The sequence below is a fragment of the Enhydra lutris genome, unplaced genomic scaffold (genome assembly GCF_002288905.1).
Source record: "Enhydra lutris kenyoni isolate GAN:26980312 unplaced genomic scaffold, ASM228890v2 scaffoldscaffold5, whole genome shotgun sequence".
Classification (NCBI taxonomy): Eukaryota; Metazoa; Chordata; class Mammalia; order Carnivora; family Mustelidae; genus Enhydra; species Enhydra lutris.
The window spans coordinates 12,202,514-12,220,400 of record NW_019154089.1 but is presented as its reverse complement, the minus strand read 5'-3'; the positions used below and the strand labels follow the sequence as shown (position 1 = coordinate 12,220,400).

The following is a 17,887-nucleotide window of genomic DNA, read 5'->3' as shown; positions in this document are numbered from 1 at the left end:
TTGGAGTGCATACCTCAGTCTTGAAATGCCTGAGTATGTATTTACATTATGTACGCCAAGAATCACCAAAACCTTTATAAAATATGAACGCTATTTTGAGTACTCATCTCCTATAGTGTATCTTCTTTGTATAGAAAATCGCTTATGAAATAAATTATATATATTGGAAATTTTTGCCATTTACTAGGTATTTTGCCGACTCCCATTACTCAGCAAGCCAGTTTGACATCTCTGGCCCAAGGACCGGGAACCACATCAGCCATTACGTTTCCAGAGGAACAAGAAGATCCTCGAGTTGGTAGAGGTCAGGATGAAGCATCTGCTGGTGGACTCTGGGGTTTTATTAAGGTAACGGGTATTGAGTTTGAAAGTTATACTGAACTTATTAATTTCGAAACTATTAGATGTTCATTGGAACGATTTTGAAAACGTAGAATGGTATAAAGAAAAAATAGTAATTCTTTTTATTCTTATTACCAGTTTTCTGTAGTTTTCAGTCTTTTTATGTGCATATATCTACAGTTGTAATTTTTTAGATTAATCAAAATGGGTTAGTAATGTGTGGATACTATTTTGTATCTTGTGTTTGTCTTTATCTAGCCTATATCAGGAACATCTTCCCAGTCATAAATATTCTGCAGAAAATTTTTCTTCTTTTATGGCTATTTTTGCCCTGCGTGCCATAGGGCATTTATTTCCCGTATTTTGCTAATGTAGTTTACCATTCTGTAATAGTAATTCTTTTTTTTTTTTTTTAAGATTTTATTTATTTATTTGACAGATAGAGATTACAAATAGGCAGAGAGGCAGGCAGAGAGAGAGGAGGAGGCTCCCCACTGAGCAGAGAGCGCGATGCGGGGCTGGATCCCAGGACCCTGAGATCATGACCTGAGCTGAAGGCAGAAGCTGTAACCCACTGAGCCACCCAGGTGCCCCTGTAAGAGTAATTCTTACAAATAAAACTATGATGAGCACTCTTACATGCAGATCTTTATGCCCATCTTGTTTTTTTGAGGTTAATTCCTGACGAATGTCAGGGTAAACATTTAAAAAAATTACTTACAAAAATGACTTTCCAGGAGGGTTATATCAAAATAGACTGTCCCAGCATTTTTCACTTGCCAGCACTGATTATGAATTCAAAATAGAACTTTTTCTAGTTTGATAGACAAAAAACATAACCTCGTTTTAATTTACATTTCTTCATTACCAAACTTGAACATTTTATTCATGTGATTTTTTTTTTTTTTTTGGTCGTTTGTATTTTTCTTTTGTGAAGTCTCTAGTCGTATTTGTTGCCCATTTTTTGAATTGAGATGATTTTCCTTTCTAAATGAATTTGTAAGAGTGCCTCATGTAGTAATATTTTATTATATGCTGTCATATATTGCAGTTTTCTCCTATTTTTATCATACATTTAAATTTTATTACCCTTTTTTGACACAAAAGCATCTAAATTTTCAGGAGTCTTTTTTTCAGTCTTTTTCTTTTCATTTTTTTATTAAAAATAACCTTCTCCCCACCACAATATGTGGTAAATATTTTTCTGTGATTTCTTCTAATTCTTTTATGGTTTTATTTTTTTATACCTAACCAATTTAATGTTGCTGACACTTAAGTTTATTACGTAAAGTAGAAGTCAGCCTTAATTTTCTTCCATCCACTTACTTGAATTCTCCAACATCCTATTCCAGTGTTGTGATACGTCATCTTTATCTTAGTTATGCGGTTGTGTGTTAATGTCAGTTTCTGGACTCTGTTCTGTTCTGCTGTTTGGCCTGTCTCTGCAGTATTACCTTACTATTTTAGTTACTGTTAATTCTGTTTATTATTATACTAATACTTAGTGAAAGTCTCTTCTGCTCAGGTGAGGATGGGGAGTACGCATTGATGAGTAAGAAAGAAAGTTCAGTTCCACGTCTTTGCATTCATAATGATCTTTCAGTATTTGGTTTTATAAGTTTGCCAGTTTCTCTCTACTTGAGAATTTTTTTTTTACTACTCTTTTCTGTTAATTTCTCTTAATGAATTTTGGGATTACTGTGTCACATTCCTCCCAATAGTGAGAGGGTTTGGCTGGATCTTAATTATATATTAAATGTATTTTTGAATTGGTAGGTGGCTAACTAATTCACTACATTTGAATTTTATGTTTCACAAATATGGTATTTTTCTAAGCTTCCTTTTTTTTTTTAATCCTTCTGCACCTTTTCAAGGTTTTCTTCATACAGGGATTACTACTACTTTCCCTGGTTAAGAGCATGTGTCAGTGTGTCTGTTAGCACTTGTACCCAACTCAACTCTACATGTCCTATAAATCATTCTTCTAATATTCTGCATAAGATTGGTCAACAGTTTTAAATATCAGCATTACGGATTCAGCTTTTTTCTGAATCACCTTGGTTCAGTGATTGGTTGGAAGAAGTGGAATGATGGCCTGTTAGCCAGGTGCCATCTCAGGAGCCACTGCTCCCCTGAAGTCTTTTTTTACCACGGGAGACGTAGAGCACAAGAAGGGAATACTCAGACCTGGTTCCTTCTGTTTAATAGTGTGGTTTAAAGAATTCAAAGGAATAGGGCTGAGTTAAAAGAGAAAATTTGGGAATAAACACAACAAATGGGAAGTAGAAGAAAACGTTAATAGAAGATAGCAGAGTAATATATATTAATAGGTAACTTTGGGGAATAACGATGAGAAATGTTGATATTCTTATTTTTTTCTTAGGGAACGAAGTATGTGTCTATGGAGACAACTAACTATAGTTTTTATTTGGGACCTTGATGGATAGGTTTTGCCTAGTCTTTGTTATAAATAAGAAGATGTGAAATGAAATTAAAATATATACACACAGGGGCGCCTGGGTGGCTCAGTGGATTAAAGCCTCTGCCTTCGGCTCAGGTCATGATCCCAGGGTCCTGGGATCGAGCCCCGCATCGGGCTCTCTGCTCGGCAGGGAGCTTGCTTCCTCCTCTCTCTCTCTCTGCCTGCCTCTCTGCCTACTTGTGATGTCTATCTGAAAAAAAAAAAAAATATATATATATATATATGTATACACACAAAGAAATAAGATGCATATATAGGGATACATGTGTAAAATGAATATATATAGCCATAAAATGAATACACGTATGTGTGTGTACATGGAATTCCTCGGTCAGTGCTCCTCAGAATGTGGTCTGCACACTGCTGTGGGTCTGTGAGAAAAAGAGAAAGTGAGAGTGAGCCTTTTGAAAACTTAACAGCAATTTGACATTGCCGTAGCCTTGTTTTTCTTACATTTTACCAAATTACAAGTCTGTGATGTATCAGAAACATTAGAGTTTTCTTTCACCATCAGGTGTTCTTTGCTTAGAATGGGTGTTTATGTGTTATTTTATCTTGTGCAGGGTGTGGCCGGAAATCCTGTGGTGAAATCTGTGCTTGATAAAACAAAACATTCAGTAGAAAGCATGATTACAACGCTGGACCCCGGCATGGCTCCGTATATCAGTATGTACTTAGATAGAGCAGCGTCTGCCTGTGTTTTTAAAGTATGTGCTTTTGTCAGCCTCTCACTGTTATTCCATAGTCTTGTATCCAGTGAAAATCCTCTTATGTTGTAAGTTGCTTGTAAGTCTTAGTATTATTAATTTATCTTTTTCTTAGTCACAAATTTTGAAAACGCCATAGGATGAACTTTGGGAGGAGTAAGACCAATATGCATTAGTATACTAATTAGTACACTAATTGTAAGTAGTATATTTTAATTGTAAATACGGTTAGTGTTGCTTTGTATGAATTTTACTTTATTCACTAAGGACATTTGAAGTGATACTTGTTTATATTTGATTTTGGTAAGTGTCCAATTATCTGTTTTAATTAAATGTGATTATGCTTAACCTGGGAATAATATTTTCAGAGGAAGTTAATCTATTAAGAATATCTGATTAATAGGTTTGGCGGGGAAGCTATTTTAACCACCCTTAAATCCTCCTTCCCAAGAATTCTGTAGACATGACATAGGCATACATGTTGTCTGCCATTTAATTTTGAATGTACCTGTCCACTATGTGAAGAAACAACCACTTTAACAGGATCCGTGGGCAATTATTAGTCATTCTGTTAAACATAGCAACTTGGAAGCTAAAGCTGTGCACTAGAACAGAGATTTTCAATAGCAATAAAAAATCAGTAGCTTTCAGCAGTCCTGATCCAGTTGGTAGTTTACAAACCAGTAAATGTCAAGAACAAGATCTTTGTCCTTTATTATCAGAATTATCATTTATTAAGTGCTTGCTCTGCCAGGCAGTACTTAGGAACTCTGCAAGGTAAGTATTTTCCTCAAGTTGTAGATGAGGAAGAGATGATCTCTCTGAGTTTGGGTTCAGAGAGATGATTATCCTCAGCCACACAGCTTGGTGGAGCTAGATTGAGCCCATGTTCAGTTTGTTTCTGCACTTAGCTACTTTGCTTCCCTGAAAGTAGAAAATTGATTTAAGTATCAAGTCAGCTGAATTGTTCTTGTAACTGCCAGAGGATTTAGAAATTGGACCCTACCATAGATAAGACTTCCTATATTCATAATAATCGAGTTTGACATAATTCATACATCATATATATTTTTTTCTTCATGAGATTTTTTTTTTTTAAAGACATTATTTATTAGAGGGGTGCCTGGGTGGCTCAGTGGGTTAAAGCCTCTGCCCTCGGCTCAGGTCATGATCCCAGGGTCCTGGGATCGAGCCCTGCATTGGGCTCTCTGCTCAGCAGGGAGCCTGCTTCCCCCTCTCTCTCTGTCTGCCTCTCTGCCTACTTGTGATCTCTGTCAAAAAAATAAATAAAATCTTAAAAAAAAAAAAAGACATTATTTATTAGAGTGAGAGAGAGCATGAGACAGAGGAGGGTCAGAGGGAGAAGCAGAATCCCTAGTAGGTGGGAAACCCCATGTGGGACTTGATTCTGGGATTTGGGACTCATGATCTGAGCTGAAGGCAGATGCTTAACCGATTGAGCCACCCAGGCACCCGACACAAGCTCATATTTTGAATGAGGGAAAGAAAGGAATTAGTATTTTTGGAGTCCTTGCTATTTTTACGTACTGTGTGTTAGACTGTGAAAGCAGTTATTTACTCCTTAGAACAAGCCCTATAGGTGGCTGATACTTTGCTGTGAAGAAACAAGCTCAGTGACTTCACCAACGTAACAGAGCTAATGAAGTCAGGATTCAAACCCAAGGCTTTATCTCAGGCCAGTAGTCTGCCTGACATCAAGAAAAAGGCAAAAGATGACGGGGGTAGGGTTCTGGGGGAAGGTACAAAATGAAATGCCTGTTAGTGAATATCATAACTTAACATATGATCTTGATCAGTTAACTGTAAAAAGCAGTAAAACTAATATGAAAAACTTGACACCTTATTGACAGGCAGTGAAAGCAAGGCCATTCTGATATAACAAAACTTGAATTAAAACCCAAGGTATTTTTAGAGAAATATTCTAGACCTCATAACACTTTCAGATGTATCAAGAAAACACAAGAACTGTTAGAAATGGATTGTAACACAGTTTAGGTTCCTACATTCTTAGAATTACTTTCCCCATCATCATTAAATGTGGCACTGCTTATTAACAGAAAGGCCAAAAAAGCCTTTTGAGCTGAAGTTTAGTGGAATGGTACTCGTCTAGGGTCAAGAGACATGTCCCACATGAAGAAAAAAATGAGTAAAAGGTATATTTCTTCTTTTCTCTCCTATGGGACTCAGTGCTTTTAGGTTTTAGTAAATTATGAAATTCTAGTAAAGATGGGATCTGTAGGTCATCCTATTAGGAAAAAAGATTGTGTGATAAAAAAGCCCATGTATTTTGAAAATACTGTCAGCTCTTCCACAACATATTATGGAGAAGCACAGCATTATTTCTGGGGCAAAATGGTTTACCAAAGCACTGGTAAACAAAAAACAGCTTTCTGGATTAATCTATTTTACTAGTGATAGCCACTAACACTAAGTAGCAAAATATGCTGTGTTTAGAACTAGGTCTTTGAACTGAGTATGTCACAAAATGTTAGATTAAGATTTTTTTAAAAAATCAGGTGTATTTGGTTCAAATTACTCTGTCTAAATGGTAAAAAGGTTTTAAAAACAATTGAAAGTAAAACTTTTAAGATTTTTATTTCATATCTTAGCCTTTTTAAATTTCAAGTTTTATATATGCTGGTATTGCCATTTCCTTATATGGTTGCACATTAGGACAGTAATAGATGTTTAATTTATAACTAAATATCCTGTTTGTGGCATCTACTGTTTATTTTTTTCTTTCAGTGAGAAAGATGTATGATAAAGTTGACTCCCACATTTAAACTGTTTTGTAGATAAAACACGTATTTCATGGCAGTCCTCGTTTAGTGCAGACTTCTTTTCAACTCCAACAAATTACTTATCAATAACAGTCTTCATTTTCATTTTCTGTTGTGTATCCTAAATGTGTAACTTATATTTCACAAGTCACATAATTCATTTCTGGATTGCTCAATAGTTGAAGGCCTGGGAATTCCAACATCCCCATGGTATTAGAAGTTTGTATATAATAGATGTGTATCTTTGTTAACCAACAGCAGAAAAACCATTTTGATTTGCAGCCTTAAAATGCAGTGTTTCAGCCAAAGCTTATTAGAAAATGAGATCTCGTGAAATTAATAGTGACATAGTAGAAAATTAAACTTTTTTCATAGCTGTTAGAACATTCCTTCCCAAACTGACATCTGTGGAAAACTTTGTAGGAGTGGATGTTTACACATTCAGATTAAGTATGGAAAGTACTGGGTTAAAGTCATGAATTTTGACTTTTGGTTTTCTCAGAATCTTGATGTTAATGTTCATTATGAATTTCCAAGGAAGAAACGTGTAGAGCATCTCCTAAGCTTGTTTGACCACAAAATGCTGTTGTAAGGGGGAGGTACTAATGCATTCGGAAAAAGTATTCCATAGGGGGGGACAAAAAACCTGTTCCGTCTGTGGCACGGGGATACTCAGAACCATTAGGAGGTATGTACTGTGTTCTGCCTGCAGATGAGACTCCCTCGGATAATGTATTAAATGCTCCTTTTTAAGTCGGGAAAAGATGGTAGTTTGGGTCTAAACACTTGTAATAAGATGCTATGAGATGAGGGGATGAAAATGTGTGTGATGGATCAGCTGTGTAGTGAAGAGGACTTTGGAGTTTGGCAGATACAGGTTTGAGTCCCGACATCATGGCTAAGTAAGTAGCTGTGTCATCTTGGACAAGGCCTTATCAGTCTTAGTTTCCTCAGCCTATAAAAAAGTTCATCACTTGTGTCTTGCGGTATTTTGTGAGGTTAGTAATAATTATATACTAAAATGTTAGTATATGGCATTTTTGCTTAAGAGAATTTTATTATTTTGGAATTAAAATTTTCTTCCGATCTTTGTAGAATCTGGAGGTGAACTGGATATTGTAGTGACCTCAAATAAAGAAGTAAAAGTTGCTGCCGTCCGAGATGCCTTCCAGGAGGTCTTTGGCTTAGCTGTGGTCATAGGGGAAGCTGGACAGTCCAATATTGCCCCACAGCCGGTAGGCTATGCAGCTGGATTAAAAGTGAGTAATACAACACCTTTCTTCAGCATAAAGAAACTGGCAGTTAATTTTTTCATAACTCTGATGATAATCTTTGGTCTTTATGGAGCTAATGGGTTTTTACATTCTGAGGTATTGATCGTCTTGGTTTTTATTTTGACAACTGTTGTGTTACGACGATACGGTGGAGTTTTAATTTAAAGAAACTCAGGGTCAGGTTTGATGCTTGGGGAGGGGAGGAAACACATGCAGAGAACACAGAGAGTAGTTCAGAAGAAATCTTAATCAATTGCTAACCTGTAAGTCCTACTGAACTTAAACATTTTATACTGAAATTACAGTATTACTTGAATTCTCTAAGCTTTATATTACTATCACTGTTAATAATAATTTATACTTACGTATTTCTTCATGGTTTTGGAAACTCTAACATATTTGAAATTTTCCAGAGTAGTAATGGGGTTCCAGTAGGCAGGTTCTAGATTGACCCTCTAAGTCTGCCTTTTCCCTTGTGCTTGCTGACGGGACTCAGCATTCTTCAGAAAGCTTTCCCTTGCTTCCTCGCCTTGATTCTTCCCTTCTCCATCCTTTTAATTCCCTTGTCTTAAAGACCCAACTAGCTAGCACCTTATACGTATGTATCACACCTTTATATAACCAGAGTTTGCCAGGATCTCTTTTAATAGAGACCTATTAAATCTTACTATCAGTAGTAATATCAAAAGGAGGGCACTGCCTTAGTTTTTCCACAGTGAGAGAAGAGGATCTTGTGATCAAGTCTATACATAATAAACTCTCCATAACAGGGACAGATGATAGGATAACTTACTTTAGTTTTTTTTTTTTTTTTTTTTAATTTGACAGAAATCAGAAGTAGGCAGAGAGGCGGGCAGAGAGAGAGGAGGAAGCAGTCTCCCCGCTGAAGAGAGAGTCTGATGCGGGGCTCGATCCCAGGACCCTGGGATCATGACCTGAGCCGAAGGCAGAGGCTTTAACCCACTGAGCCACCAGGTGCCCCAGGATAACTTACTTTAAAGAGAAATTTCATACAAGCGCATAGTGACACCACCACTTCAGTATTACAGAGTTTGTCTTCTGGCCTGTTACTATTTAAAAATTTGTCCCACATCTGCATAAAACCAGGCCAATTCCCAGTGAACCAGAACTGGTCCCCCCAAACCAGTGAAGGTTAAAGTTCCAAGAATCCTGTCCTCCCATATTACTTATTTATTTATTTTTACCACCAGCATATAGACACACAGGAACAAATGAACACTGAACCAGGTCATCAGCATACAAATATCTCTCCCACTTTAAAAAGCAAACAAAAGAAATTTTTAACATTTTTTTTGTACCCCCTCTTCTCGTGATCTACTATCTTAATTTTTATTTGCTTCTTTTTGCAGCAGCAGTCCTCCACAAAGAATTGCCAGCATTTTATCTCTAGTTGTTCCCTTCATATTTTCTTACCCCTGGCCCCGTCAGGTGCTCAGCCTGACTCTTCAGAGAATGCTGTACAGATCAGCAGTGTTCCCCATCTTGTTCTGCCTGTCAGTGGCTTTTGAGACAGTTATTATTCTTTATTGTTTCTTTCACTTCTGAAGTGCCACACTTTTTTTTCCCCTGCCTCACTGTTTGCTCACTCCTCTGTGCCGCCTCTTTTGGTTCCCCCTAATGATCTTGTCTTTACATTCCTTCCCTCGTGAGCTCGTAGTGTCTCATGGTTTTAAATACCATCAGTGAGTGGACAGTTTCAAGTTTCTATCTCCAGCACTGGCCTCTCAGCTAAACTAGATGCATGTAGAAGTTGTCTTCTCAACACCTTAAACTGAATGTCTCAAACTTAACTGTAGCTAGCATCCATCTGCTTTTCTTTCCTCCAGGCCTGCTCCTTTAGCCTTGTCCATCTCTGTTCATTAATGGCAGCACTATCCTTCCATTTTCTCAGGTGAGAAAGCTTAGAGTCACCCATAACTTCTCTTTTTTTTTTTTTTTTTAAAGATTTTATTTATTTGTCAGAGAGAGGGAGAGAGAGCGAGCACAGGCAGACAGAATGGCAGGCAGAGGCAGAGGGAGAAGCAGGCTCCCCGCCGAGCAAGGAGCCCAATGTGGGACTCGATCCCAGGACGCTGGGATCATGACCTGAGCCGAAGGCAGCTGCTTAACCAATTGAGCCACCCAGGCATCCCCATAACTTCTCTCTTTATCCATGTGTGGTTCTTCAGGAAATCTTGTTCATCCTCCACACTTGTTCACAGTGTGTCCAGCATCTGACTCCTCACATCATTCCAGAGAGACACTCACATCCAGTGTCTCTCTGGAACCTTGCCATTGCCTACTACAAGGCCATCCAATTTTAGTGTTATCTGATAAGGTAACTTTGTGGCCCTCTAGGTCATTCTGAACAGAGTAGACCGGTAATCCTTGTAAGTCATAGGTCAGAGCATGTCACTTGTGTTTCAGCACTTTATGTTTTACTCATTGTAAACCCACATTCCTTAGGGTGGCTTGCCTAACTGTGTTGGCCCCAACACAGTCTGGCTGATGTGGCATTTGTTTCCTCTCTGGCTGCTTCTCCAGTTGACCTTCCCCTTGCCCACTCATGCCAGTCACGTTGTCTTCCTTCTGTTCTTCATACTTGGCTGGCATGCTCCTCTCTTAGCCTTTTCTCTAGCTCTTTCTTCTCTTTGGGACATTCTTCCCTCAAATATATACTTGGTTGACTTTCTAAAACCTTCTTTAAGTCTTCACTCTAGTCTTCCTTGCATGGCGAGGTCTGTCCTCGCTGCCTGCTGAGTACTACATTCCACACTTACATACCAAGATCATCCTTCCTCTCCTCTCTTTTCCCTTTCCTGTAGTACTCAGCACCTTCTCCTACACTGTGTCATTTATATTTTATAAATATAAATATAAATATAAATATACAAATATAAATATAAAGTTTTATATTTGTGTTTTATGTTTTCCCACAGGAATTAAGGTCCTCAAGAGCAGGAATATTGGTTTGGATCACGGATGTGAACTCTTAGATGTTCTTTAAAATGAGTATCTAGCAGTTTTATCAAAATGTCCAAACGCTAAACATCAGGGGCGCCTGGGTGGCTCAGTCAGTTATGCGGCTGCCTTCGGCTCAGGTCATGATCCCAGAGTCCTGGAATTGAGCCCCGCATCAGGCTCCCTGCTCAGCGGGGATCTGTTTCTCCCTCTACCCTTCCCCCCTGCTTGTGATCTATCACTCATGTTCTCTTTCAAATAAATAAAATCTTCAAATAAATTAATTAAACCTTAAACACCAGAATTAAAAGTGCAGGGGTATGTTTTTAAAATTATTTATTTTCTCAAGTAAACAGTCTAGTATGCAAAATACTTTCATTGTGAGGTTTGCTTTCACTTTTACTTTAACACCCTATCATTTTCATGAGGAGAATAAAGATTTTTCATTTAATAGCACTCTAGTGGCCCATCCATTGTGGTACCTTGATCAAACCTCCACAATCAATCAGTGATCTTCAGACTGGTCTAGAAGTACCTCTGTTGATACACAAAGATTTTACAAGGTGTAAGGAGACCCAGAGAGTTTTAAGGAACTCAGCTTCTTCAGCTTCCGTATGTACTCTTGCCTAAAAATTTTCTGCCTGAATACTTACCTGTGATTAATTAAGGTAACTTGTTCTCCTTTCCCATCTCCCCCTTACAAAGCCCACTTCGCTTCCTTTGGGAAATGAGACATACCTTGTATCCACTAAATATTCACGTGATACATTGCCTCCAAACATAAAATACTCCCAAGTGTCATCTGAAGGAAGGGACAATTCAAAATAGTGTTTTTGATGTTGGGAATACAAATGACATAATGCCTGGGTAAAACCCTTTTGGAAGTCATGTGGCTTCCTTTTGTTTGTTCCCATCAAAAATAAAGAGGGGACCAGACAGAATTGTCAGCTGATAGGTCATTAATTTTTGGTGATAAATCACCGTGTGATATTTGGAGTATAATTCAAAGTTTCACAGTTTTTAAAACAAGAGTCTTAAATATTTTGTAGTAAATATTATTACATAGAAGATACTTAAAAATCATTAGGTGCTGTTCTTGAAAGGCTGAGATCTTTTCTGAAAGAAAAACCTCATCTTCTAGATCATACTTCAGTTTATGTTGTGGTTTCACTAGTGTCTGACAGATTCATTTGTGCTATTGGTTTTGCCCTTCAAATTCAGACGTGGGTTTCTTTTCCGTAATTTTTAATAAAAGCTTAAAATCAAAATTCATTAAAACTGATACATGCATAGGAAAATCATTTATAAGTTTATCAGTTCTTTATTCTTTTAAGAAACAGTAGAGGGAGCCAATGAGAAGAAAAATAATGTAGAATCCTAGAATATTAAAATTTCAATCCAGAATTTTTTACTCCCCATCAGATTATATTTGAAGTGATTGGCTCTTTGAAGGAAAACTGAAGTTTTAAGGAAATAAATCTGCTATAATTAATATTAGGAAGCCCCTGAAACTTAGTGCCAACCATTAATTTCATCAAAAATCCTGTCATAGTTATGACCACTGTTTTATAACTTATATTCATCAAAGATGTAGATAACATTTACATGCACATTAGAAGCAGCATGTGATTTTGATTAAACAAAATTGCTTAGTATAAACTCTTAGAGTACAGGGTAAGCTCTGGGGGCCTTTCTGTATCTTTCTTCTGTTCGAGACGATTACTTGAGTGTGGCCTGAAAACTATGTAATTCTTGATTCCTTACACTTCTGAAAATAAAGTTAAAATTTCATTCTCAAACATTTCTAAGGGCTAATCTTAAAGTGTCTATATTTGTGATTCCAGAAGATGCCACACTTAATTAACATCAGAGGAGAAGAGGCACATAAAACCCTCACTTCATTTTTCTTATGAAATAAAAAGTTCTGTGTTGTAGGATAGTAGAAAATGAACAAGCTTAATTTCCTGGAAGCATCAGATCTAGGGCTATTTGGTTGCAGTGCTTAGCTGAGATACCTTCAAAGAGCCAGGAATGAATCTCCTAAATACCCCACTAATCCTGTAATAGTTTTTACTGAATTAACATTTATTTAAACTTACTCATAACCAAATTTAACCATTACTTATTTCCTCTTGGGAGGAAAATGATTTAGGCAAATATACATTATTCAGTGCAACATCTGTTAAATTTTCTTTCAAATTCAACAGCTGCCTCATTCACTGTTACTAGATTGACATCATTCAGATTCTTAAGTGATACAAAAATTTTTAAGAACGGGGCACCTGGGTGGCTCAGTGGGTTAAAGCCTCTGCCTTCAGCTCGGGTCATGATCCCAGGGTCCTGGGATCGAGCCCCGCATCGGGCTCTCTGCGGAGGGCCTGCCTCCCTGCCTACTTGTGATCTGTCAAATGAATAAATAAAATATTAAAAAAAAAAATTTTAAGAAGGCACTTACTTCTTCCCTTCTGTTGGGTTAGACTGTGCGTGGTACTAGAGAGATAAGAGTAAGATAGTCGATAGTAGTATAGCTTAATTCATACTTTCTTTCATCCTTCATCATTATAAGCTAATGTCTTAAATTGGTTTATCCATTTTCACGCACTGGTCACCTTCTCCTCTTTATTTCTGTTGTCTCTGAAATAAGTTCAGTTATCTCTAGAAGTGTCCTAGCTTTTGAAATTCTCATTTGATAAGGATTGACCACTTTTTCTTATTCACTATTTACCTCTGCTGTCCATAGTAAAAGTAGGTTAATGTATTATCCATGGTAGTTTTATTCAAAAAAATAGAACACATTTTGTCTTGCTTTTTGAATACTTACTTTCACTTCCCTTATGAACACTGTTAATGAAGTGATTCAGATAAAGTAGTAAATAACAATTTTATTAAAAAACTTGGAGTTTTCTACCATAAGAAATGTATCGATGATTTTGAGTTATCTGTACAGTGTTCTTAGTCCCTCAGTTTTATTGCATATTAATAATTTTCTTAAATAAGTTTCAGTGCAATATACACATTTGTAGTTAAAAATAAATCACCAGTCATTTTTGTGCATTTTTAAGGCTATATTTATTTTATTTTATTTTTTTTAACATTTTATTTATTTATTTGACAGAGAGAGAGAGCACAAGTAGGCAGAGGCAGGCAGAGAGAGAGGAGGAAGCAGGCTCCCTGCCAAGCAGAGAGCCTGATGCTGGGCTTGATCCCAGGACTCTGGGATCATGACCTGAGCCGCAGGCAGAGGCTTTAACCCACTGAGCCACCCAGGCGCCCCTTAAGGCTATATTTAAAGGAAGTAAGAAGCCAGAGGAAAAAAACATCCACTTTGATAGGACTGCCTACCGAGATACCTCAAGAGAAAATTAAATAAAAACTACTAGGACTGAAAAAAGATTTTTATCAGTAAGGTAGCCCTTGGCAGATCAACATTAAGAAGTACATAGTTTCATTATATTAGTTATGACCAATTAAAACATTAATATAAATATCCATTTCATAGTAGCAGCCAACATAATAGTGTACGTGGGAATAATTTAGAATGTGTTGTATGAACTGTTAATACCAAGAGGCACATGATTGGATGTTTTTTTACTATTCTTTATACTTCCATATTTTTTGAATATTTACAGTGAGTGTATAGGTGTTCATGTGTAAATGTATTTGTGTACTACTGTATAACCATAAATTAGGATATTTGATACTGAATGATTAGAAATGGTCTCTAACCTCCATGGTTGTCATTCAGGGTGCCCAGGAACGGATAGACAGCTTGCGTCGAGCTGGAGTGATCCATGAAAAACAGACTGCTGTGTCAGTAGAAAACTTCATTGCAGAATTGCTACCTGACAAGTAAGAGGCTTTTTTTTTTAATAACATAGTAACAAATTTGCTTTCTTGTAGTGAGAACTCTCAGGATCTACTCTTTTAGCAATTTTCAGATACACAATACAGTAGTATTAAGTGTCGTCACTGTGCTGTACATTTGATCCTCATGACTTACTTAATAACTGAAAATTTCTATCTTCTAACCTGCTTCACTCATTTTAGTCGCCTCCGCCATCACCCTGCCAACCATCAGTCTGTCTTTGTGAGTTTCTTTTTTTTATTCCATGTAAAAGTGGGATTATATGGTATTTATTTTCTCTGACTTATTTCCCTTAGTATAATGCCCTGAAGGTCCATGCATACTGTTGGAAATGGCAAGATTTCCTTCTATTTCCATGGCTGAATAATGTGTGTGGGTGTGTGCGCATGTCTTTGTGTCTGTGTTTATGATCACACCACATTTTCTTGATTCATTCTTTCATTGACAGGCACTTAGGTTGTTTCCATGTCTTGGTTATTGTCAGTAATGCTGCAGTGAACCTGGGTAGGGGGTGCATATATATCTACAAGGTAGTGTTCTCATTTCCCTCCAATAAATACCCAGAAGTGGAATTGCTGGATCATATAGCTCATTTAATCTTTTGAGGAACTTCCAGATTGTTTTCCATAGTGGCTGCACCAGTTTACATTCTTATCAAGAACTTTCTTTTTCTCCATATCTTTTCCAACACTTTTATTTATTTTTTTTACTTTTTGGTAGTAGCCATCCTAACAGGTGTTAAGGTGATGTCTCATTTTGGTTTTGATTTGCATCTCCCTAATGAAGAGTGATGTTGAGCATCTTTTCATGTGTCTATTGGCCACCTGTATGTCTTAGGAAAACTATTCAGAGTCCCTGCTCATTTTTTAATTGGATTCTTTTTTTTTGCTCTTAAGTTCTTTGAGTTTTTGATAGGTTTTAGATGTTAACACCTTCTGAGGTATGTGATTTGTGAATATTTTCTCCCCTTCAGTAGGTTGCCTTTTCATTTTGTTGATGGTTTCCTTTGCTGTGTAGAACCTTTTTAGTTTGATGTAGTCCTACTTAATGATTTTTGCCTTTGTTGCCTTTGCTTTTGGTGTCAAATCCAAAATATTATCACCAAGATTGGTATCAAACAACTTACACCATCTTCTAGAAATTTGGTTTGTGATCTTAAGTCTTGAATCCATTTGAGTTACTTTTTGTGTATGGTGTAAGTACTCCAGTTTCCCCAACACCATGTATTGTACAGAGTGTACTTTTCCCATTGTGTATTCCTGGCAGTTTGGTGTATATTAATTGGCCATATAGGTGTGGGTTTATTCCTCAGTTCATTTTTCTGTTGGATTGATCTTTGTGTCTATTATTATGCCAATGCCATACTATTTTGATGAGTATAGCTTTGTAATATAGTTCAAAATATAGTTTGAAATCAAAGAGTGTGATGATGCTTCTTTCTCAAGATGGCTTTGGCTATTCAGGGTCTTGTGGTTCCATACAAACTTGAGGGTTGTTCTGTTTCTGTGAAAAATGCCATTGGAATTTTGGTAGAGATTATATTGAATCTGTAGATTGCTTAATGAATACTGTGGATATTTTAACAATTTTAATTCTTCGAATCCCTCAATCTGGAATATTTTTTTCATATATTTGAGTTTTCAATTTTTTCCATTAATGTCTTACATAGTTTTCAGAGTAGAGATCTTTCACCTTCTTGGTTAAATCTGTTCCTCAGTGTTTGTCCTTTTGGACGTGATTTTTAAGTGGTATTGTTTCTCTAAGTTTTCTTTTTGGTAGTTTAAATTAGTGTATAGATATGCAACAGATTTTGGCATATCTATACACTACAGATTTTGATTTTTTATTCTGCACCTTTACTGAATTCATTTATAAGTTCCAAGTTTTAGAGTTTTTGTTTTGTTTGCTTGTTTGTATTGTTTTTCCGTATGTAGTATCATGTCATCTGAAAATAATCACAGGTTTTCTTCTTCCTTTCCAATTTGGACCCCTTTTATTTGTTTTTCTTGCCTAATTGCTCTGGTAAGGATTTTCAGTACCATACTGAATAAAGGAAGTGGAAAGAGTGGGCATCCTTGTCTTGTTCCTGATCTTAGAGGAAACACTTTCAGCTTTTGATTGTTGAATGTGATACTAGCTATGGGCTTGTCATATGTGGCCTTTATTATTTTGAGTACATTCTTTCTAAACCTGTTCAGAGAGTTTTTATCATTACCAGTAGTTGAATCACATGCTTTTTCTGTATCTTATGAGATGATCTTACGATTTTTGCCCTTCATTTTGTTATTGTGTTGTATCACATTGGTCTATGGATGTGGAACCATCTCTACGTCTCTGTAGAATAAATCCTAAATGATGTGTATGATCCTTCTAATATATTGTTGAATTTGGCTTAATATTTTGTTGAAGGAGTGCCTGGGTGGCTCAGTGGGTTAAGCCGCTGCCTTCGGCTCAGGTCATGATCCCAGGTCCTGGGTTCAAGCCCCACATCGGGCTTTCTGCTCAGCAGGGAGCCTGCTTCCTCCTCTCTCTCTGCCTGCCTCTCTGCCTACTTGTGATTACTCTCTGTCAAATAAATAAATAAAATCTTAAAAAAAAAAATATTTTGTTGAAAATTTTTACTTATCTGTTTCTATGGAAATTGGCCTTTGATTCTCTCTTCTGTTGTGTCTTTGTCTGAGTTTAGTATCAGGGTAATGCTGGCCTTGTAAAATGAGTGTGGAGGTGTCCCTTCTCTTTTTGTTTTGGAAGACTTTGAGAAGTGTTGGTAGTAATTTTTCTTTAAATGTTTGTTAGAGTTCACTAGTGAAGGGGTCTGGTTCTGACAGATGTCTGTTGGGAGGTTTTTGATTACTGACTAGAATCTCCTTACTAGAAATCAGTCTATTTTTTACTGATTTTTGATTTCTTCATGATTCAGTCTTGGTAGGTTATATGTTTCTAGAAATGTATCCATGTATTCTAGGTTATCTAGTTTGATGGTATATAATTATTCAGTAAGAGGCTTATTTTGTCTATCCTACGAGCAAAGTACAGTTAGTTCTGGGGTACTGAGACTGAATATCTAGTTTAAAAAAATTTATTCAGTCTTTATCCTATTTTAGAGAAAATTATATTCTGGTCTAGCTTTATCATCTAACTAGCTGTGTCATCTCTGCTACCCAGGTTTCTCTTTTTTAATTATAAAATGGAGATAATAATGCTTACATCTTAAGATTGGTGCTATTATATTCAGTGACTATATACACAATTTTAAGAGGATACAATGCTGTTTTGGCTGAGGTAATTGACCACCAGTAGCCAACATAGTCATTCACACAGTTATTCAGCGTAATGGAAGGTATGAGAATCAGGGCCTGGTGCCAGTCACCAGGTTTGAGATCTGAGCAATGATGTTTATCTATTTAGTTTGGAGGATATTCAGAGAATCGTATTCATTATGGTCTTTTCAGGAC

General features: G+C 36.7%; 1 protein-coding gene across 2 annotated transcripts in view; it reads left to right on the top strand.

Annotated features, from left to right (window-relative positions):
• The window catches only part of LOC111140940 (proline rich coiled-coil 1), a 39,675-nt gene that overhangs the window by 7,052 nt on the left and 14,736 nt on the right, over nucleotides 1–17,887 (top strand). For both annotated transcript variants that reach the window (XM_022493209.1, XM_022493208.1), the window contains exons 4-7: nucleotides 188–348; nucleotides 3,388–3,490; nucleotides 7,428–7,591; nucleotides 14,313–14,416. In XM_022493209.1, the coding sequence (XP_022348917.1) occupies nucleotides 188–348; nucleotides 3,388–3,490; nucleotides 7,428–7,591; nucleotides 14,313–14,416 (532 nt within the window). The remainder of the gene's footprint in view (nucleotides 1–187; nucleotides 349–3,387; nucleotides 3,491–7,427; nucleotides 7,592–14,312; nucleotides 14,417–17,887) is intronic.